The sequence below is a fragment of the Dipodomys ordii genome, unplaced genomic scaffold, assembly GCF_000151885.1.
Source record: "Dipodomys ordii isolate 6190 unplaced genomic scaffold, Dord_2.0 Scaffold17, whole genome shotgun sequence".
Lineage (NCBI taxonomy): Eukaryota > Metazoa > Chordata > Mammalia > Rodentia > Heteromyidae > Dipodomys > Dipodomys ordii.
In genome coordinates, this window is record NW_012267233.1 from 418,017 (window position 1) to 442,672 (window position 24,656).

Sequence of the window (24,656 nt, forward strand, 5' to 3'; positions counted from 1 at the left end):
TTTTTTTTTTTTTTTTAGTGGTCCTGGGGCTTTAACTCGGGGCCTGGGTGCTGTCTCTGAGGCTTTTTGTGCTCAAGACTAGCATTCTACCACTTTGAGCCACAGTGCTCATGGGGACTTTTTTTGTCTGGGCTGGCTTTGAACTGTGATCCTCAGACCTCAGCCTCCTGAATAGTTTAGGATTACAGGTGTGAGCCACTGGCACCTGGCCTAGACTTCACTTTTTAAAATCTGTTCAACAATTGAATAAGAACTTCCTCTTTTTCAACCTGAGTGCTGTCTTCTCATGTTAATTTTCTTTCAGTGTAAGTAGACTGACCACTCCGTGTGCTGTTCCTTAGGAGGTTATCTTCTAGTTGGGAAAGAGTAAAATGTATACCAGAAGTGACAGCATCTTTCATGCCTTTTTCTAAAATATATATATATATATATATATATATATATAAAATCTAGTCCATGATGTGTTTGTTTAATTTTTGATCTTTGTTTGTAGTCTCTTAAAATTCCTTTGTGAAATAAGGAAGCTATGCATTTTATTGTAAGAACTAAGACAATACAGATAAACGCCAGATAAAGCCCTGGCTAAATCCCATACTGATTTTGGTTATTATGGTTGCATAATCCTTGAATCTATGTGCTTCCTGTGTGTGTAAGGGTGTGTATTTCATTCTTCCTTCTCTTCAACCTCAAAAAGAAGCAGTTTTATCAGGATTTGTTTTTGCAAGTCCAAAGAGGATTTCTATCTACGTTTTCAAGGTCTATTACTCCAAACTTGAGAACAATGTCTTTTTTTTTGGCTTAAAATGCAGTGAGTCTTTTCTTGTGACTTCATGACTTTAGCACACAGTCACAAGTCTGCATGGTTTATTCACTGAGCTTTTGTTTTTAGGGCTCTCTTATGGAGGAATTGTTTTGGAATAGACAAATCTCTGCCTTATAATAACCTGACTTTGGAATGTTCCACCTTCAAACACAAATTCTACCTGGGTGGTTAGGGATGGGAGATTTGGAGTATAGAATTTTAGATAAATCTTAAGTAACTCAGCCTGAACTCTGCCATGTCTCTGTCTGTACAGATCTAGTTGGCAATAAAGATGATGCCCCTGCGTCATTATTGTAAGTATGGATTTCCATGGACCAGAATGTATTAGCGGTAACCCATCACTAGGTTTTTTTTTTTTTACAGTTTTAAGAAAGAAGACCTGGATTCATTTGGAAGTCCTTCTTTTATGTATTTCAACTCATTCTGGAAAACTTTACAAAATGCTGCAAATCTGAGTGCTAGGATAAAATGTTATGATCACATATTCAACAGAAACCGAGAGAAGGGTCAAGTTGCTCAGTTAGCTATTGAATTAACTCTTGATGTCTTTCCAATAAGTTTCACTAAGCTTAATCACTAAACTCCAGTACCTTTGATAAGTTCAAAGAAATGTTTATTAACAGAACTGGTTTCTTCACCGGTCCTGCACAGGGCTTGAGAATATAATGGCAACATTATCCAGGCCAGGATAAACATAATGAAATAGATGAGTAAATATTGATAGTCATGTTTCTATTTAACTATATACAAACTATATTAGCATCCAAATGTCCAAATCATGTAGCATCAATAGTAACTTACAAATATCCATCAGTAATGGCATCTTTTGTGTGTGTGTATGTGTGAAATATCTGAGTTTTTCCCATTTGTTATTATCAGGGTTGCATTGTTTTCTTTTTAATATTTTCATTCTATACCATTCTCTTCTTTGGCACCTTCTTGTTTACCTCTTCTGTTTTCTTCTCTTTAGAATCTTTCAGTGGGTACCTGTTTTCTACAAGTAGCCCAGACTCCACTGTGATTCAAGAGTCTATCCTAATCCACTTCACAGCCACATTATTCATTACAGCATCTGCTTTAAATTGAGATTCTCCACTGTTCTCGACCTGTGTTTTCAGGGTGAGGCAGTCCTGGATTTCTGTTTGCTGGCATATCCTTTTACTCCTCTTCTAAACCTGTTCAGGACGTGTTGCTATCCCACTATTTGCTGCACTAGCATCTCTTTTCAAATATTTCGACTGCAGTGCCCCACACTGAGTTATTATGAATGAAAGAAAAGGAATAAGAATACTCATGAATGAATAGCAAAAGTGAATATTTGCTGTTTGCATTCAAAGGGATTTATTGTATGTGCTGCTCTTTTTGGTGGTAAATGATGTTTCTTTCACTGTAACCCATGAGCTTTGCTTCTGTTTCCTTTTTCTTTTGTTGGTTATGGGGTTTGAACTCAAGGCCTTGTGCTTGCTATGCAATTAATCATTTTTGCTTTAGTAGTTTTTCAGGTAAGTTCTCACAATTTTTTTTTCGCCTGTGTAGCTGGAATCAATAAGTGGATGCTACTATATGTGGATTATTGATCGAGATGGGGTTTTGCTTACTCTTTTTTTCTGGGCTGGCCTTGAATCAGGATCCTTATGATCTTTCCTCCCCACTAGCTGAGATTATACGCATGAGCCACTATCCAGACAAGTCCTGTTTCTTTAATAAAGGTAGCTAGCTAGCTTCTTAGAAGCTAGTAATGCAGTGGTTTCTTCTTAGAATTTAAACATACTGTGTGCTCACTGAGCACTGTATTCATGAACTGATAGGAAAATTTAGAGTATGAAATGCTACTACCCATTAAGTAAATTGTATGTATGACATTTGATATTGATTTGGTAATTTGCTTTCCAACCTGATGAGCAAAAGTGGAGTTTTGTGAACCATTTAACACCTCTTCATTCTTGACATAGTACACAGGAATTTTATTTCAAATTAGATGCATGATTTTGTGCTTTGTGCCCAGAATATTAAAATTTTAGGGATAGCAATTAAAAAGTTCCAGGCATGCATAAATTCCAGTAATATGTAAATAATCTAACCTTTACTGGTAATATTTCCAGGTATTTAATTCAATATTTAATATCTTATAATAAGAAATTAAATATAGAAGTATTGTTTCTGTTTGATTACACATTTTAAAATTTACACCTGAATCATGCACAATATTTTGAAGTAAAAGTTTTGTTTTATTTCAACTATGGTATCCCCCCTGACAATTCTGCAGACATTTTATCTGTAATGTAGCCATAAACTGTATGTGAACCTGATCCAAAGTTTTCTAATTGAATGTAATAAATTGCCTAATATTTTGAGAAAATAGGATATTTTTTGATAGAATTTATATTTTAAATCTTTTGCTTCATAGAATTTTAATCAAAAATCCCCTGAGCCTCTATCAGGTGACTTAAGAGGCCACCTCCCCTTCCTCCCTCACTTTGCCTGTCCTGGCGCTTGAACTCAGGGCCTGGGCACTGTCCCTGAGCTTCTTTTACTCAAGGCTAGCACTCTACCACTAAGCCACATTCTCAGCTCCCACACTTGTCTCTTGATTGAGGATTTTCCACCTATTCTTTCTTTGGCCTGGATCCCTCTTCATTTTTTCCATGGCCGGTGCCCTTCTAGAACCCCTGGTTACATTATACCAAAAATACTGGTATACTTGGGTACCAGTATATAATATACACTAGACCTATAACGATTTCCCCCTTTTTATTTTTCTTTCTAGACCACAAGGTCATTAATGGCAATTTTTACATCTTCCTTTTTCACAGCTGGGTTCTCAGCATCTAACTCAATGAGAATGTAGTTGACACAGAGTTTATCCAGTGCATATCATGAATTGTGATTGTGACCATCAGTTATCATACTGACTTGGTTTTGAATTATTCACATGAAACATATGTTTAGATAAATGTTTGGTATTTTCCTTGTTTTATTTTTTGCAAAACTGAAATTGTCTGCTCAAAGGGATCCACTATGTGCCATTTTGAAATGTCTAATTTTATTTTAAGCTTAATTTGGTGAGTCGAAGACTAAATTAGTCCTCTCTCAGGCAATATTCCTGGCTATCTGAAGATACTCCTGAATAGTGCTGTTTCAACATTTTAGTGCTATACCTATGATACATTTCTTGCCTTATTTCACCATTCATACATTGGATTGAGAGGATTACCTGCACATACTTCCAATTCTTCTATCTCACTTGAACTACCAATGATATATCCAGATCATTATTTAAGTGACTGTATTTGTAGATATTAAGGAACTTTGTGGAGTGCTAAATTATAATATACAAATCTGGGATAGGTTTTATATGATGAAGCATGATTGTATTATACGTCTACCTGTAACTACAAAGCTAATGCCCATGTATTAGTTTTAAGATACTTTCACTGTTTCTGTTAAGACTTATGTTACTTGTTATTTATCTCCTCTCATCCTCCTCCTCTACTTCACTACCATCACCACCACCACCACCTCCTCCTCCTCCTCCTTTTCCTTCTCTTCCTCCTCCTCCTCCTTCTCTTTTCTTTTCCCTGGCTGTTGCTCCCTCTTTTCCCTGATCCTTCCTTTGAAACCATTTGGTAAGAGAAGCCAAACTCTCAAGAAAATATTAACCAAGTGGAAAGTTTAAGTCCACTAGAATTTTACCTATTAACTTACCTTTTTCGCGGAAAATGAGCAACCACACATCATGATTCAGTATGTGAAACAGAATACTTTGACCTACTGCATTATAATAACTAGCTTAGGTGGAGGTTAACATCTGATACATTTAATTTCAACACATGATTTATTCAGCCTTATAAACTATTGACTATCTGAAAAACACCACAGGATTGTTCTATTGGCTGCTTTTCATTTACCCATCTAGCCTTCTAAGCAAGTTAATCTCAACTCCTTTTCAGTTCTAGTTTTCTCATTTGTAAAGGAAAGCTAATAGATAGTTTGTAGGCTTTACCTGAGTACTTCTGGAGAAATTAGGTGAGCCAAAGAAGTGGCTGGGGACATAGTACGTGCTCAGCAAATATTAGTTCTCTTTTACGGTAACCTGGCTTATCTCTGTGGTATAATTAATGTCCTCATGAAGCTATATATTTAAATACTACAGATGTGTCTGCTTTGGTCTTTCCAATCCCATCACCTGCACCCACAGTATGAAAGACAGCTTTTCTCTCTCCTAGTTCCTTGTCACCAATTATCCTCTCCCCTGTTGAGGAATCTGTTATTTGCTGCTCTTATTCTTGACCTTCACTTCCCTTTTCAAACCTTTCACCCTGTTAAAATCTCTTTAGTTCAGATCTCTTTATTTTTCTCTTTTATATTCTCTCTCTCTCTTTTTTTAATCTTTTTTGGTATAGTGCAGGCTCTTCGTGTCCTATAGATACCCTTATGAATCAAGGCCCATTCTACTCCATGGCTGCTATGTCTTCTTCTCCATGTACAGCTGCCTCCATGCTGTTTCAGTGCAAATCACTCATGCTAACTTTCTAGCTGAAAATTACACAAATCAGGAAGTCTGTAGATCAATTAGTGATTACAAAATGAACACAATGGTGCAAGTCTTTCTCATGTTGAGAAATACAATAGTTCTAGAAATCTATAAGCACCCTGTTCCCTTTCTTGCTCTTGGTCTTCCTTGCCCAGGAAGTGGTCACTTTCCAGACTGCTAGATTGGTTTTGCTTGGTTTTGAACCTTAGAGACATTGAAATGTGGCACTTGATGAGCATTTGAAGTGTGCATTCATTTATGCATAGAGTCTCTTGCTCAACATCATATCCATGGGATTCACTAATGTAGCATAATATTCTGTCATTTTGCATGGTATAATTATATACAGATATTGCACTGAAGAATGATACATACAACTTCTGCTTCTCATACGAAGGTTTGAACTTAAGGGCCTTGTGCTTGTGTGGTTTGATTTCATGGCTGGTGGTCTACCACTTACACTGTATTTCCAGCCCAGCTTCTTGCTGGTTATTTGGGAGATAGAGTCTCATGAATTTCTCTGACTAGATTGGCTTTGAACCATGATCCTTCAGATCTCAGTCCTCAGAGTAGCTAGTATTACAGGCATGAGCCACTGACACACAGCTCACCCATTCAACTTTTGAAAAGCTCACCTACTTGATGTGTATTTGGATTGTTTCTAGTTTTGACAATCTACATAATGATGCTGTGAGAACCTCTGTGCATATGTGTGTGCACGCTCGTTTGTGTGGGTATTTCAAAATTAAAGTTCTGGTTTAGTGTCCTTCCATATGTTCTAAGTTGATAGGAATTTAATCCAGATGTTTGCAGGATATTCTGTATTCTTTTTATGTCTCAGGCTATTTATTTAAAACAGAGTTTCCTGTGTAGTCCTTAAACTCACGATTCTCTTGCTTCTTTCAAGTACTGGGTCATGTTATCCTTAATTAATTAATTAATAAGTAGTTCTGCAGAAAGGTTTCAAATCCAGAAGTCAGACTACTATTTTGAAAGGTAAATTTTCATGTATTTTATATGTTATCACTTTTAAAGGATAGTTTTAATCTTGAAATATTAAGGGAAGCATGACATTAAATGTGTAAATAAACATTAAATTCATGAATTCATAAATTTTTCTCTTTATAATATAATCATGCAGATATGTGAACTCAAATTTACTTTTGTGATTAAAGATTATTCTAGAATTATCACTATATGAAGAGCAAGCTAATTTTTTCAATTGATTTTCCTCTATGTAATAACTCCCCAAATATTTTAAACATGTAGCAGAATGTAGAGATCGAAAGTCTACATCAAACCAACACACTTGTGATTCACATTTTTGAAAGGTAAATATAACAAATTTATATTGCTCACTACCTTTGGTATTTATCGACTGATGCCCTTGTATGTAGAACTATGGCATCTGGTCTTGTTTTCAGCCTAAATAAAGACAATACTGTTGTTTTGAATCCCTCCATATCTCGACTTGCTGTGGTATGTTGCTGAGAGAACTTTAGCATTATTCTAGCCTTTAGTCTCCAGTGTCCAGTTAGTCATGAGACTGAGGCCTCCCTTAGTTAAGGAATGAGCTAAGTGAAGAAAGTTTTGAGTGTTTTAGCATCCGTTCATTCAATGAGGACTTTTTAAAAGTGCATCATTACTAAGGATACATATTGAAACATGGTCTATCTTAGCTGTGTTATACCAAAAAATCTTGAGAATCACTAATGATATTAAATATAAAATACTGTATATCACATATGAATTACTTATGAATTAATATGTCATCCATTTGATTGATGTAATCCCATACATGAATGGGTATATATTACTGTTTTATAATAACAGTGATCATATTAATAATGAATTTTCTACATCTCAAGGATTGTACAGTCTAATGGAATAGTATGAAGCATGGTAGGTGTTCTAGAACAGGATGTTCATGAAGGATCACATGACAGCAGAGAAGAAACCCTTTGTCTTTTGCACACTATAGAGGGTTTGGAAGAAGTGAATCCATTTTTAGAGCCTATTTGGTATCCCAGTGATGTGCTAGGTGATATGAGGCAGATCTGAAGGTTAGATAGCAGCCAGTCATCTCTAAGAACGTTGGAAAAATTGCATTCACTTAAAGGAGCTATGGCAGTCTGTAGAGTGGCATTTTGTGAATTATGTTCTTTTGTGTGTTTCCGAAAATATTACTTTTATATCTACAAACACATTGCTAAACTTTTTCTGTAAAATGAAAACAGCAGAGGTTATAAAAAATACAATGGAAAACCAAGTGTTCTAGCATGCCTTTAGATTTCTTTAGAACCAACTTTTCCTAAGTCTTTAGTAGTCAATTCTGGGATAAGAGTTTCAATGCTTTCGTGTCCTCATTACTTCCTATCTAAAATGTGACTGATAAGGACTTTACTCAAAGGAGAGTTAATAAAATTGAAGAACACTTTGCTATAGTTCCTGAGTCATAGTAACTAACACTAACATGGTATGTTTTATTATTAGTTACAATTTTAGGTTAAAATCTATGTTGATATTCCAAATCATGGGCCTGTAAAAAAAAACAAACCAGCAACAATAACCTAATTCTGACTTTTGGTTTCCTCCCACATTTATTTAGATTTTGAAGGATTTATTTGTAAAACACCTGGATCTGGAATTACAGATATGTATAAATGTATTTTTTAAAAATTTGCTTTATTATGACAGGTGTCCACAAGATGATTGATTGAGAAATAACTAATTGAGTTTCAGGTGTAAAAATCTTTTAAAAAGTTATATGTCTATGCCAGTAGGTATGTTTAGATTTTTAAGTTTAAGTTGAAAGTAAAGATTGACTAGATTTCATATATAACGAACTTAATGATGGAGCTAATTTCTGCCAAATCTCATACATATACAGAGCTAATTTCTGCCCAAATTTCATACATACACAGCTATCACGTCAATATACTTTCTCTTACGTGAATGTGTAGCGTAGACATTTTGATAACAAGAAGAAACTCAGATAATATGGTCATTTCTCAGATTGTATTTTACTGTGAGCCTATCCCCGTGCCTAGCTTTGTGTTATAAAATTAATTTAAAATTATTTTTTTTGTTTCAACTGTACTTCAACATCTACCTAGCCTATTTTTTTATTTGTTTTTTTCTAATCTTTTGTTTTAATCTTTAATGAATGCCCTAACCATAAGCCAAAAATTCAAAGCCCATAAATCTGGAGGATCTTCTTAGGATATGCATGGGTAGGACAGGAGGGCAGTCTGTGGACATGTGATTTCTCTTTTTCCGCATCTCACAGAAGTATGAGCCAGACTAATACTGGGGTATACAGTGTGCAACAATGCAATCATTGAACTGAGTGAGGTTCAACAAATACTGTATGCTGACAATCTTATTCTAGTATATCTTATTATTAGTATTTCTTTTGGGGCCAAACACTGAGTGGATGTGGGATTTATTAATAGTTAGGATCCTGAAGACTAGATATACTGTCCCAGGAGTCTGAAGCATTTGAGAACTACTACTACTACAACTACAACTACTATTAATGATTATTCTAGATCCCTTAATTTAATCTTGTGTCTTTCTCTACCACATTTCTACATTTTTTCTGTTACTAAGCTTCTGGCCTCAGATTGGTTCCTGACTTAATCTTAATTAAATACAATTTAAATTACTGTAAGATGAGATAAATTGCTCATAAAGATTTTAAATTGATCATTGTCAGTGGAAGGACATTAGAAACTGTATATGAACAGAAACTGGAGTTTAGGCAGTGGTAGCTGTATTAACTGTTTAGCTTAGAGTAAACACTGGCTAATGCTGGGCTAAATTCCATATTCTATTCCATTCCATATACATTTAGGAATGTATAATTTTGAACAGCTGGGAATCTTATTGTACATAGGTATGTATCCCCTGCTTTTTAAAGCTCAGTTTTCTTTCTTTAGTGTTCTACCTTTGGACAATTGATTAAAATAATGATTTTAAATTTTTCATGACACTACATTGTGATCTTTTAATGTTGATATCTATGCTGGGGAAAAGAAAAAAAACCCAAACAAACAGTCGTCAACTTCAGAGCAATTTAATCTTAATTTTCCTTTCAGGTTGATGAAAAAAATACCGTTTACTTTAAAAATAGTACACCAGCTGTAAAGTCTTAGTGATTTCTTCCTTCAATGTTAGTGTCTTAGAGCAGCATCTTCTTTTGTGCTCAGTGGAGTGCTATTTTGGCTTTAAGTGGTATTAATATGACATAAATCCAGAGGAGACTGCAAAATTCCATTCCAAATTGTGCAGACTAGATCCCTTCTCCCTTCCCTTGAACTGTAATTGTTAGTGTGCATTGTGGATTTTTGGGAAGCTTTTGTAGTCTATAATTTCCACTAACAATTTTATCGAGTGACTTATTTTTCATTTCTTTTCTAGAAGCCAGTATAATAAGAAGAACATAGAGAAAATTCTTGGCTTTCTTGTCATCTCTGTTTAAACAGTTAACATATTACAATCCTAGGCCAAGCTTAGCTAAACTTTGGTATGAGAAATGAATATTTTGAAATACTATTTTTGCCACAGAGGTTCTTAAAGATGAGGCTTTGTAAGCCTGTTACCTGAATTATCATTTTATGTTACATATATTTTTTCATACCTAAAACTTTTCTCATCCTAGGAGATAGAGAAAACTGATTTCGCCTATACTAGTCTCCTAAGTTGCTTTCAAGCACAGTTATTTTTTAAAAATTTTTTAGAATTTTTTTTCAAAAAGGTCATTGAACTTAAAAGAAAAAAAGTGACTCTTGTTTTTGTCTGTGAATGCTTATATATACACAAAATACTAAGTTTGTATTAGTCAGCATGGCATCATTGATAAAATACCTGAGAAAATCAACATAAAGGAAGGAACATTTATTTTGATTTATAATTTCAGTCCATGTTGGCTTGACCTTGTTATTTTAGGACTTGGGAAGGCAGAGCTATATGTTAAGGAGTACTGGTACTTCATGGTAGTTCAAGAAACAGAACAGGGAGCTAGAACAAGATATATACATTTCAAAGGCAAGCATTTGACTGCCTCAGCTAGGCCCAACTTAAAATAGTTCCTACCTGCCCTACCTCCCCTATTGTCCATTGCATATGTAATTTTGAGTGATCGGTGGATTAAACTATTAATGAGGTCAGAATTTCCATGGTCCATTCACTTCCTAAAGGCCCACTAGCTACAATCAAGCCTGTATTTCCCACATACATGGCTGGGCACAGTGTCAAACGGAAGCGTAAGTAGCAGGATTAGATTCCAGACCAATCTAGATGTCAAGTGAGACCCTATCTTTAGGTAACTAATGCAAAAAGGGGGCTAATGGACTAACTCAAGTCTAGAGCTTCTGTTTAGCAATCTGAATTCACCTTTCAGTCATACAGAAAGTAAACAATTAAACAGACTTAGGATGGCATATAAACCATACTTTGTATTATTAGTATGTGTTTCACAGTGTGAAAACTTCTATCTTAGTGTCTATAAATTTAACTACATAAATAACGTGGATTCTTGGTCACAGTGAAATGTATACATATTGACACTCTGAGCTTATTTCTAAATCCCTTGTGTTGTCTGAAAGCATTGGCAGATTGCTTATAATGCCATAGGTCAGTTTTCAGATGAGTACAAGGCTTTAAAACTATTTCCTTCTGTGTGGTAGGCTTGAAAGCAGTGTTTCGTGAGTTAGTTCCCAGATGAAGAATAACTTTTATACTTATATCCTTTCAGTTTGGAGAGAGAATGTATCTATTGTCTGTCTGTCTGTCTGTCTGTCTATTTATCTATCTACCTATCTGTCTATCTATATCAATCAGTTGATCACTCTCGGTATATCTTTTACTCTAGTCAAAAATTCCTTGCATAAAGCAAGTGCCTTGTAGTGCTATGCAGACAGCATTGTCATTGACACATGTTGTCTTCATGGTATGTATCCATCATAGTCATTGTAATGCATATGTGCATTAGTTTACCAAATGGATTATCACTGATGGACACAGAATTCTTATGGGAGAATAGAGACAGCTGCCAGCCAGTTATAATGGTAGATTGAGTGAATGATTGAAATGGCCATATCTATTGCATGTCAGATTGGAAAACTGACAAAGCAACATCAGTATATAAAATTAAAGCAGATTTAATATTAAACGTGCTTTTCAGCAAATGGTAGGAAGAAATTCAAGGATATTGCTACAAAATGCAAAAGTGGCTACTTTTTTTTTATCAGTGGAAATGTAATTTTCATACGATAAAGTGTCAATGCACTTTATGGCCATCAGGACAAATAGGTGCATTTATACTTTTCCCTGGGCTTCTCTTTTGGACTTAAGTGCTATGTTTGGCTCTCTGCCCAAGTACTAGTTGACATTTTTGAAGTTTAACAAAGAAGGGATGAGGTTGGTCTGGGCCCAGGCAAATGTCTGTTGTTTAAATCAACAGTTGTCAGTGTATATATTTTAATTTTGTCTTTGTGAGTTAATGAAAAGGAAAAGGTTACATAATTGTGGGGAAACAAAGGCTGACATTTTGAGTTTGCTTAATAAAATCATGATCTTATTCAAATCTGAAAATTTAAATGTCATTGCCTTTTTAAGCTATGACATGAACATCTATTCTTTTATTTTTTGTTTTATTGTTATTATAAAAGTGATGTACAGAGGAGTTACACTTACGTAAGTGAGGCAAAGAGCACATTTGTTTTTGGACAATGCCACCCCTTCCCTTGCTCTGTTCCAGTTTTTCCTTCCTTGTTCCTACCCATACATTGTATGTTCATTTACAACACAGAGTCTAGTGAATACCACTGCTGCCTCCATATTTTTCATTCCTTATCTATACCATGATGCATAGTTCTTTTTCAGTTGCTCTACTTAATAAAACAAAATCATGCTTTAGTCCCCCTCCCCAGATTTATCCTGTGTTGTGTAGGCTTCAAGGGTAAATTATTTGAAAGAAAAAAAAGTTTTGTATTGAAATTCTCTGCACTCTATATAGATATATGAAGAGTTCCTTATTTTTGGCCCATATGGCATTATTATATCTCTATCACACTGTCTCCTTTTACATAGTCTAGTATATTTGAAATGAGATATCTAAAATATAGAGAACATAGCAAGATGAAATAAAAGCCTAATAAAATGTTTCAGTTAGCATCAGATCTCTTTGAAATAAGATATTTAAATAGTGTGCATTTTATTTCAGAGCCATTTGAGTTAGTCCTAGTGTCCCAAGGAGTAATAATGGGCTTTGTGCTCTGAAGTGATCATTATGGATTAATTTGATGTGAATTAATAAGAGATTTATTTGATAGGAGTTGTTTGAAAGTGATGACATTTAAACCTCAACAGGATTTAAGATGTCCAAAAATACCTTTAAAGATTCAGGAACAGTCAATTCAGAGAAAGCAAATTAAATAGAAAGGGATAGCAAAAATAGCATCTGACATTTGGGCTTCTGAAGTTTGAAGCCATTTACAACAAAAGAGGTCTACCATTGAAATATTGTTCAGGCATCTGAAGAAATAATAATAATATAAAAAGAAAACATTTAAACTCCAATAATTCTTGGGTTTATGAATTTAGTAAACAATGTCTCTTGCATTTTATAGTTCACTTAAGCAATCTGATTTTGATCTGTATATATAGAGTAGACAGGATTCAAGCGTTTTTTTTTTATTCCTCCAAACCAATGAACAGACACATATGTTCTTTAAAAACTAAACTTTCCATGTTGTTCATATGGAAGCTATCTAGATTGCTATAGGCCTAGGACTCGACCTTCCTTTTATTTTGCTATTACTTGCTTAATTCTTTAAATTCTTTGTAGGAGACTTTTGATCAAAAGAAACATTTTCTTTTTTTATTTGATTTTTTTAAGTAAAAGCTACATGAAATGTGTAATTAATAACTCAGTACTCCTAAGCCAGGATATAAACAACTGCAGAAGAAATCATGTATTTATGAAAGGGAAGACTATCACGACTTTTCTTTCCATGTTAAGCTTTCCTTTCAAGCACTTGGAAGTTTTATTATCTTGCAAAACAAATAACATATTATTTGGTATTGTATATTACAAATCTAAGAACTGCTGCTTATAATACAAATCATAAAGCATAGCATTTGAGACTGAGGTCAAATTATACAAGTTGGTTTCCCAAATTTTTACAGTCTTGTTCAGTGCATACGTGTGTGTGTGTGTATGTATGTGTGTGCATTTGTGTATGCAAATCTCTATAATATATATAGATGCATATCTTTGCTTCTTTAAATATCTTACGTACTATTCATCACTTAACTTTAGAGAGCTTCTATCTAATGGAAAGAAATACTAGTCCTCATTTTCTTTGAGTGAATGAATGACCTCAGTTTCTTTTAAAATTTCTGTGATGTACAGAGTTATAAATTAGCTAAATTATTAGTGGGTTAATTTACAGTGGTTAGGTAATAATCAAAAGCTTAGATTTGATTTTCTGTGAAAGTGCAACTCTGATACTGTGACTCACACCTTCTGTACCACTGGAACTACATCCACCTCATGGCCAGGTTTTTGCTGGTTCCTTTTTGGAGAGCATCCTCTCAGACTGTCTGTCAGGGCTGACTTCTGACTATGATTCTTTAAACTTACAATCTTTTTAGCTATGATTACTGACCTGAGAAGTGGCACCTGGCTTATATTTAAGCTTTTCATTTTTGTTTTTATTTTTCTCTATATATTTTGAATTGTATTGCAAAGTGATGTACAGAGGAGTTAAAACTACATAAGTCAGGTAATGAGTACATTTCTCTTTGAATGTTTAAATCAGTGAGATCATCTCAAATGCTACGTATTCTGCATAAATATGTGGTGGTGTAGAATATACCACACTTCTGTATTTTTTTTTTTATAATAGTGAACTCTTTCTAAGAGAGCTTTTATTTACATTTTAATTTTAATTCAGAAAAAAACCAGATACATAAGGGTAGATATGATTTTTGCAGATGGATTGATTGTCTTTGGTCTCAGCATTGATATTATATTAGAGCATTGTGGAAAAGCTGGCCATACTTTTTTGACCTGTCTAACATCTTGGCAGCCATATTAGATGGATGATTTAAGTAGCATTTGTGTGTGTGTGTGTGTGTGTGTGTGTGTGTGTGTGTTTGTGTGCGCAAAATGAGGCATATCTAGAAAATGATACTTGCGATTACTACCCACAGATGACTTTGTCCCCTTCACTTTCATCTCCATTACCTAAAGTTGCTGGTTTGTAATGATCCTTCTTTAATTGATGTTTGAACGCTTTTGAAAAAAGTAGTTTATATGTGGCATCTTGCTATGGAGTGGGATGATAAAGTTCAAAATAGAATCATCAGAACTGATGACTGAAGTTCTTTGATGTGATTAAGTATTTTCAGTGCTTTGAAATGTTCTCTTTAAAACCAGTGCTGGCATTTAAAATTTAAGATTCCTCCCTAGCCTTTAGTGTAGGTAAGTATCAAGTCACTAGGATTAAGGGAGTTTTAGAGGTCAAATAATCTCAGCAACATCCTGACCTGTTATGAAAATGACTTCTTGTCCTGTAATCTTTCATATAATGCCCCCCCCCATCGCCCCCTTCCATGCAGCTGCTTTATTAAACCCAGGGGAGGAGAGACTGCTGCTCACGATCTGCCTTGTGCTTTTATCAGATGTTTTTCAAGCAGAGCATGGTGCTGGCATATTAATGTATTTTAGGTGTGATACATTAAAGTACGTTTATATCATTTAGGAAGGAATTTTTATTTTGCTTTCTTTTACAGATGTACAGATCAGCTCTCAAAATGTCTTCTGTGTCCTCTCAGCGTCTTCTAAGATAATTGCATTAGCTTCCTGATAGTTGACTAATAGAATTAATAATTGTACAAAGCACTCTAAAGCCACATGCCTTATGAAGTCAATGCTGGGTATGATTTTACAAGTATGTGATCTATTTTTTTTTCAAGTGAAAATGTTAACTGGAAAAGTTCTTGGCACATAGTAAAACATCACGCAATCTGTTATTTGTCTTAGAGATAATAACTCGAGGGTGGCTATAGTCTTATGGTATCTAACTTATGACTTGCTAGGGGAGTTTCTTCCACTTAGAAGAATTGCAAATGTGCTTATATTTACATAATATGTCACTCTGAAAAATTATGATGATATAGTTCCAGTAAAAATTTTTTTTCTATAACTACTTCAAAGAATAGTCAACTAAATTAACCATGATTTTTTTTTAAACACCAACTAAAAAGAACATGTCCCTGCCCCCACAACACAAAATAAAACTCAAATGACCTTTCTGATACTTCTTTGAAGTTTTAGCAGCTTAGCATTCTTAGCAATGTATATTATTAAGGGCTCTTCTTAGCATAAGGAATCAGTGAGTCATATGCTTCTGAAAGTCTGTTCTTGGGTAGAAGAAGGAACTGAAATTTGGAAAGATGATAATTTAATTAAATCCCATTTTCTCTCAAGCACTAAGATGCTGGTTAAGTAGTTTTTAATCTTTGACCTATTGTATCTCTTCATGATAATGACAAATCAGCAAGATCTAGAATTATCTGGGCTCTGAAAAAATACTTTTTAATGTAAATACCTTTAGATCAATTATCTTTTGAGTATTTGACCAATTAACTTTTGAGTATTTACTATGTAGGAATAAATAAACCATTTTCTTTCCGTTTTGATGGCTGGATAACTTAAGTGAATTGAATTTATTATTCCATGTTTCTTCAGATGCTATTCCTTTCACATAGATTTTTCAACTTTTGTGTAGCCTCATTTGTTTTATTTTTATCAGTCATTGTTAGATTTTAGCCACAGTAAGCTGAAATGTTAAAGGACAAATGAAATCATTATTCAGTATGGATCATAACAGTTACTGAAAATGTGTGTGGAAGAAACAAGTCTACACTTCTAAAAGAACATACAAGAGGTCGTTGTGTGAAGTGATTACATGCCTCATATCTCTTTATATGTAATAGGCAATATATCTAATATGTATAACAGGCAAATTAAAATATATATGTATTTTTAAAACATGTTTTTAAAATGTACTTCATTATTTACTTATTCGTTAATTTATTTTTACTTCTGAGACAAAGTCTTACAATATTAACTAGGCTGATCTGGAGTTCCTGGGTTCAATTGATCCTCCGGCTTCAGATGGTCCACTTATTTGGGAATGGTGGGCCTCCATTCCTTGTTTAGAACAGTTTATCTTTGGTTTAAAGTGGTAGTTGAAAGATTTAATTTCTTAAGCTTCCTTCTTATTTTATGAAAAAAATTCCCTTAATTGGCTTTAGTAAATTTCCTTGCATTTGCCTGATGTTGGTGGCTCATGCCTGTAATTCTAGCTACTCAGGAGGCTAAGCTCTGAGGATCATGGTTTGAAGTCAGCCTAGGCAGCAGAGGCTGTGAGACTTTTATTTCCAAGAAACTACTTAGAAAAAGCTGGAAGTAGCGCTGTGGTTCAAGTGGTAGAGTGTTAGCCTTGAGCAAAAGAAGCTCAAGGACAGAGCCTGGTCTCTGAGTTCAAGCCCCAGGACTAGCATACACAGAAAAAAGTTCCCTTCATTCTTCTTTGGCTGTTAGAGGTTCTTAAGCTACTCTGTCACTGTTACTGACATGAAAACACTATATTGTTATATTATTGTAGGTTGAAGAATAGCTCAAGTAGTAGATGCCCAGCAAGTATTATGCCCTCTGTTTAAAAATATTAGAAAGCAGTATATGCATACACATGCATATATGTATACACATATGTATATGCACATATATATCTCTCTTAAATGAATTTATTGATAGAGATGAAATGTTCATTATTTGACATTTTCTAAAAGTAATGGGACAGTTTTTATCTGTTTATGTAACATCTGTTTTACTATGAGAATATTTTGCATATACATACGCATTATATATATGCATATGCACACATGTATGTTTAACCAGTATTTCCTGGTCTAACAGAGATTGTTTAGATTTGTTAATTTTAGACCTAATGGGGTAGCATCACTAAGGTGTGGCACACTCCCCTCCTACCCACAGGAGGGGTCTGGGCTGACATTGTCTCATGGCCATCACTTCCTCTTGAAAGTTCAATCTTTTATCTTGTAAGTTTTGTTGTTGTTCTAGTAGGGAGACTCTGTGGGATAATAGCATTATTGGTGTATAGGAGCAGTGTACTTTTGAAGTACTGTCCTATATTGTGCTGTTGACATTTTGATATATAAAAGCAGTATACTTTTGAAAGCACTATTGTACTGTTTTTGACATTAGTCACTAAAATGAATTTTTACTTTGTAAGTGAGAGTCTCTCCAACTAGTGCATTGTCAGTGATCCATATTATACATTTTTTTTACTAGATCCCTCAGAAGCAGTGGTGCACTCAGATACCACAAGCCAGTGCAATGCTTTAGCCCTTGTGAGAAATCATAGATGTAAATGACTCAACTGTGTTATTAATGTAGACTTTCCCAGCCCAATTTGATAATTGTTGTACAACGAACCCTGCTATATTTGTCTTCACAGAAGAATTGCTAGTAAAGAAGACTTGTTTGATTAGAACGTTACAGGTGAAGTTTTCCAAGACCTTTGAGAAGATGACTTCCACAATACTGGGCAATTTCAGCTGAGTGTTTTAGGAACACAGAATCCTACAATCAACTAGCCCTTGTTAAGCGCATTCTTTAATGGACACAACACATACTGTTTTTGAATTCTAAAATGTCCCTCTAGTTCTGATTCATTAGATTCCTCTAGAAGAATTTGTTATAGCATTCTAATTTTGACTTTAGTCATTGATGCCTCTGACATTGAGAGGTACAGCTGAGCTAGCATATACAAGGAATCTTAAGAAACCTCTAGAATTTTATCACTGCTTCAAAATGACAAGGTCACTCAGCCTACTAGTTTGCTTTAGTAAATCTTCTAGTGTGTTCTGAATGGAGAACTTGATATTGTTTCCCTTAGATGTACCTAGATACCAAGGCTTAGTTCATTTTCCCTTCTGCTGGACAACGGGGCTAGTGATACCTCACTCTTCTAGTCTTCTGACTCTCAGGAAAGATCCAATTGTCTCTTAAATGAATTTATTGATAGGCCAGAGATGAAATATTCACTATTTGACATTTCCTAAAAGTAAGGGGACAGTTTTTATTCTGCTTATGTAACAACTCTGTTTTACTATGAGAATTTTTTGTTTGAAATTATATTTCCTTTTGCATAGAGTAGTAGAATTTAATTCCAATTAGTGATGTTTATATCTGTATATATTTATCACACACATAATCTTTATTCTATAAATGTAAGTATGTATATATATATGTTCTATGAACATAGTGTGCATTTATGCATGTTATATAAAGTATAATGTGTATCCATTTTATGGATGTATGTGATTGACTATAACTGAAGAACGACATGAACAAAAGGATGGGAGAAAAAAAATAGATAAGATAGAGCCAGTAAGAAAAATGAGTTCTTTAATACTCATAATCCATTGTAAAATAGTATATCAGGCAATCTTTATGAGGACAAGAGTTCTAAATATGAATTGTTTACTTTAGTCTTAATTTACATTTATTAATTTAGTTTTTATTTACTTATTTTATCAGTACGGTGCCTTAACTTCACGGCCTTGTGCTATCCTTTAGCTTTTTCACTTCAGACTAGCACTCTACTGCTTGAGTCTCAGTTCCACTTCCCAGTTTTTGCTTGTCAGTTGGAGATAAGAGTCTTATGGTGGAAGCGGTGCTGTGGCTCAAGTGGTAGAGTGCTAGCCTAGAGAGCTGAGGGACGGCGCCCAGGCCCAGACTGACCAAAAAAAAAAAGGTCTCATGGACTTTTCTGCCTGGGCTGACTTCCAACTCTCATCCTCAGATCTCAGCCTCTGAGTAGCTAGGATTACAGGTTTGAGCCACCATAGCCTAGGAATATTACTGTTTCTAAAACTCACTTTTCTTAGAGGAAGTCTATCATTGTACACCTTAGAGGTCCTTAGAGAAAATAGAATTGTTTATTAATGAAGTACTTGTCTATACCTTGGAAGTAACTCAGCATCTACCATTTTTTTTTTGTATTTTCACAGATATGGTCCGGAAAAAGAACCCCCCTCTGAGAAACGTTGCTAGTGAAAGCGAGGGCCAGACCCTGGAGCCAATAGGTACAGAAAGCAAGGTATCTGGAAAGAACAAAGAATTTTCTGCAGATCAGATGTCAGAAAATACAGATCAGTGTGATTCTGCAGAACTAAATAATAAGGAGGAGCACATCTTGCATGGCCAAGATCAGTCTTCAAGTAGTAAGAAGGACTTGAAAAGCTCAGTCCTGAGTGAGAAGGCTGGCTTCAATTATGAGAGCCCCAGTAAGGGAGGAAACCTTCCCTCCTTCCCACATGATGAGGTGACAGACAGAAATATGCTGGCTTTCTCATCTCCAGCTGCTGGGGGAGTCTGCGAGCCCTTGAAGTCTCCTCAAAGAGCAGAGGCAGATGACCCTCAAGATATGGCCTGTACCCCATCAGGGGACTCCCTGGAGACAAAGGAAGATCATAAGATGTCACCAAAGGCTACGGAGGAAACAGGGCAAGTGCAGAGTGGTCAAGCCAATTGTCAAGGTTTAAGCCCAGTTTCCGTGGCCTCCAAAAACCCACAAGTGCCTTCAGATGGGGGTGTAAGATTGAATAAATCCAAAACTGACTTACTGGTAAATGACAACCCAGACCCGGCACCTCTGTCTCCAGAGCTTCAGGACTTTAAATGCAATATCTGTGGCTACGGTTACTATGGTAACGACCCCACAGATCTGATTAAGCACTTCCGCAAGTATCACTTAGGACTGCATAACCGCACCAGGCAGGATGCTGAGCTGGACAGCAAAATCCTGGCCCTTCATAACATGGTGCAGTTCAGCCATTCCAAAGACTTCCAGAAGGTCAACCGCTCTGTGCTTTCTGGTGTACTGCAGGACATCAATTCTTCAAGGCCTGTTTTGCTAAATGGGACCTATGATGTACAGGTTTGTGCTTTGCATTACGTTATTTTTGTAAAGAAAGTACTATTAATAATGAAATGTGACTTTCCATTTGCATGTTAAAAGCTAAATCTCCAGACTAGAAGAGTGGGTGGCTTTGAGATCCAAGAGAAAGGTTGGATGCATTTCTACAGCTTCATTGAGATGTGTGTTCAGAGTTGTCTTTAGTTTCTTGTCATGAAATAGCTAAGTTTTTTTTTTTTTAATTTCTGGATATATCTCATGGTAATTGAATGGAGGGATTCTTTCAACAATGGCACTGATCTTTATGATTGTGCATGGTAGTTCATGCCTTGTTTTAATTTCAGATTATAGTTCTGATATAGTCTTTCCTTTTCCTGAAAATCTTTCCTATGTTTTAGCTTAGGATTTAGAGTCAGCTTGATTAGATTTGGGACCTAGTGATGATTGTAGAGATTATGCTCCTGAGAAAAACAAAATAATGTTGGACATGACAATTTTAGATTAATTTAAAAAGTCAGCATGGTTGTAATTATCAGGGACATCAGTATCATTTTGTTATAGATCAACACATTTAAGGTAAATGATAATAATTTATCAAGACATTTATAATGACTTAGAATTATACTTTTATGAAAACCAGCCCACGTTTTGGCTCTACTTTTTTTCCTGTCTTTAGTTCATGGCTTACATGAAAGAAGAGAAGAAAATGTGATGATTTGAAGTAGAATGAAACATGGAACTGAATCTATGGAAATATATTCTTTTAATTTTAGCATAGTCAGAACTCATGGTCAGCTTAAGAAAGACTTTTATTGTAGTCTGTGTATTTTCGTTGTCTTATTAGGTCAGGGAGTTTTCAAAACGCGTTAACTTTAACATTAACTTCTTTAGTTATAATTAGAAGTAACTCAAAACTAAGGAGATCATTTCATTCTTAATACGATTTACTAAATTTCTTGAAATATCAAGTCAGTTTAATCAACTTAGTAGCCATGCTGCAATTGCTTTTGACATTTATGATTAAGAAACATAGGCAGAATACAAATAACAATGAAAATATTTTACAATACTTGTAAGAAGAATCAGAGGAGAAAGAAATTTTTTTTGTCAGAATGGCAGTCTTATCACTTTAAGAGAGATAGGAAGAACAGCTCTTTTAAAGCCAGTTTTATATTTTGCTAAGCTCTCTAAAAATTCTATCTTAGTTCCTGAATTTCCACAAATAGAATTATTTTTGTGGAGCAGCAAATTAAGCCAACATAGTTATTATGCATGAAAGCTACATGCTTTGAACTGCTGTCTTATTAAAGATCATTTCACTGTCTTATGTCAGATGCACTCTGCTGTCAAACTATGATTGGAAAGCAAATACGTGTTTTAGATAAAAGGGTTGGAAGTGAATAATGTCAGTATGTGAAATGGTGTTTTATAATTAGCAAGTAATATGATGTTAATACCTGGATTTCCGGCAGGAGTTTCAGTTCGTTCTCTCTGGGGATGACTTCTAAGGAAGCTGATCTTGCTGTCAGGAAGGCTCTAAAACGAAGATTACTGAGGCCTATAGTTTGGAAGAACTCAGATTTTTAAACACACTTCCATTTCCCCCAAACAGTTATTTGTTAGGTTCTTAGTTATTTATAGTAAAGTTTATGTTTGGGTGGAACACTTTTCCTGGGCAGTGTTTTGAGAAATAAAACAGATGTGTGAGCTATCTAAGTTTGAACTCATAGAACTGGAAATAAAACAGCTGATCTTAGATTGTGCTGTCTACTAAATCCTCATAGCACAGGCAGTAAAGAAGACCCAAAGTGATAGAGAATAACATTCAGGAAGATATTATTGTTAAGATCTATCTTCTTTTTCAAAGAGAACTAATATTGCTGCAAAGTGGAAAAAAATCAATCTGTAGAAAATCACTTCTTTCAAAGAAGTGATTGGGAGTTGAAACAATTCTAAAGAAAGTGAACTTTAATTTATAAAAGAGAGCCTTAAGTTTACTGATAGGCCAAATGCTAATTTTGAACATGTTGCATATGTAGGAGATATTGATGCAGAAACCTGTCTACAGATAAGTAAGTCATGAGAATTTTCATGCTGAAAGGAATAGCAGTCAGACTTTCTTTATGCATAAACTGAATCATAAAAGCAAGTCTGAATTTCTCCTTTTTACTTGCATGTGTTTGCACTGGTGAAATTCTATCTGGCAGGTTCTTTCTTTGGCACTTGAACTGTAGAGAGACTAAAAGCTATGTGAGGTAAAATGCTGACTGTAGGATTTCTTTAATGGAGGATGCATTTTGTCAGAAAAAAATACATATACATAGCAGCTTAATGGCTCGTATGCATTCTGCTTAATATATGTTGGTAAACATCATTATTACTATCATTCAACTTTAGGAGTGATTTGTATGAATTTATTATTTAAGTCAGTTGAAGGAATAGATGAGCAATGCATTAATCTTTTCCAATTAAACTTGCTTTTATAAAACATTCAGAACAGTTGGTGGTTAATGATAGATTTATGACATTTTAGGCCAAGAAAAAAAAGGAATATAAATCCTAAGCAAAGGATTTAAAAACTCTGTGGCTTTGATCTATATTTTTGTTTGACATACTTGGTTTTAAATAATTTGAACCAACTCGAGTACGAATGTGAGATACACTCTTGGGAAAAAAATAATGTAAGCAAAGTCTAGGTTGTGAATATGTCAGATATGAGTTTAAAAACTTAGAATTATAATGTTTGGAGAACTAAACTTTAGATAACATATAAAATTTACTGATAATTCACTTCTATGTAAATTGTATAGTTGCAGAATTACAGTTTAATGGAAGCCACCTTACTTAGCCAGCATAAAACCACAACTGGCTTTTCTTAGTCTAAAGGAGTTCATGAGCTTCTCTTCTAATCACCTAAAAACATACCCTGCCCTGAAATTCAAAAAAAAAAAGGTATCCTTTTATTTTTGTACAAGACAAACAGGAAAGATATAATGGATCGCTCAAAATGAACTGATTTGACCAGGATGTTATTTCCTCAAGTTTCCATGTTCCCATCATGTTTCATCAATTGTTATGCTTACATTTAAAAAGTAATGTATATGACATGATTGGTAATGCCTTCATGCAGCTTTTACTATCTGTATTCAGTCTTTGAGGCTCACATGTAGACCAATAATAGGACAAGAGATTGAGTTCTTAAAAAAGTAATTACAGCCTCTTTCTTTTTAATCTGCTTTATTATGCTTATATTTAAACCATTGCTGAATGGAAGCCTGCATTAACAACGCGGACTTTGCTGTTTCATTAGGGCTTAATGTGCTGTGCATTAGGGCGTTTGCATCATCTTTATGGGGGAGCTTTTAGCCCTTAGATCAGGTTATAAAATTAGGAGTCCTGTCAAGTTGTGCTTCCCACGGGAAAGTGTTTACACTATCCCAGGTTTATAAATGTTCATGATGTATATGTTGCCTTTCTATATTACTAAACCTTCCCTATTATTCTGCATTATTCAAGACTTAAAGAAGTAGCTACTGGATTCCAGTTGTTACATTCCTTTTGGGTCCTTAATAAATTTATCTGGTTAATAGAAAAATTGCTCTATGATCTTGTGAGGGACTATCTTCTGTTTGAACTAGAAATGTTATATTTCTGTTTTGTAATTTTTTTTACCAGAGCTGCAAAATATGTCAAGGTAGAAACAGGAAGAGCAGATTTCAGAGATAGGAAGTCAACCTTTGTGTTTGTATTTTTCAACATATTTAACTCTATAAGCATTATAAAACCTTAACATTCACCAGCACATGAGTTGAATAGGGGATTATCTCTGGTCTGAAGAAAGAAAAAAATATTCAGGGAACATTAATCGCATTGTGGTTTATTTTGACTTGTCTTGAATTTTCCTTTCAAATATTTATTTTTTTGCCTTGAAGTTTCCTTTGATCTGGAGTAGGAGGGAAGTTGTATATCTTAGCAGGTTCTGTTTCTTTGTTTTTCTGAGCTAAGGACAATTGCATTTGGGAAAGATTGGTGAATGAGACTTTAATCAATTCAGAGTGTCTATAGAGAAATGGTTGGCATGTGAACCCATACTTGTTTTCAGGACTGTGTCTCTTTAACAAGCAATAAAATGTGCAAAATAAAACATATGCTCACCCAAGGCCATAAAACAAAGCAAAGTTCTGGCATTTACCAGGTTATGTTCTTCAGTGAAGATGCCTGAAGTGGATAAGGGTACCTTTTTGAATAGAATAGGTTGGTCATTTTCACTAAATCC

At 34.7% G+C, this 24,656-nt stretch overlaps 1 protein-coding gene across 3 annotated transcripts in view; it reads left to right on the top strand.

The window, feature by feature from the left end:
• Positions 1-24,656, top strand: part of Trps1 (trichorhinophalangeal syndrome I) — a 232,228-nt gene that overhangs the window by 25,803 nt on the left and 181,769 nt on the right. For all 3 annotated transcript variants that reach the window (XM_013012510.1, XM_013012511.1, XM_013012512.1), the window contains exon 2: positions 19,473-20,401. In XM_013012510.1, coding sequence (XP_012867964.1) covers positions 19,475-20,401 — 927 coding nt within the window. In that variant the 5' untranslated portion in view covers positions 19,473-19,474. The remainder of the gene's footprint in view (positions 1-19,472; positions 20,402-24,656) is intronic.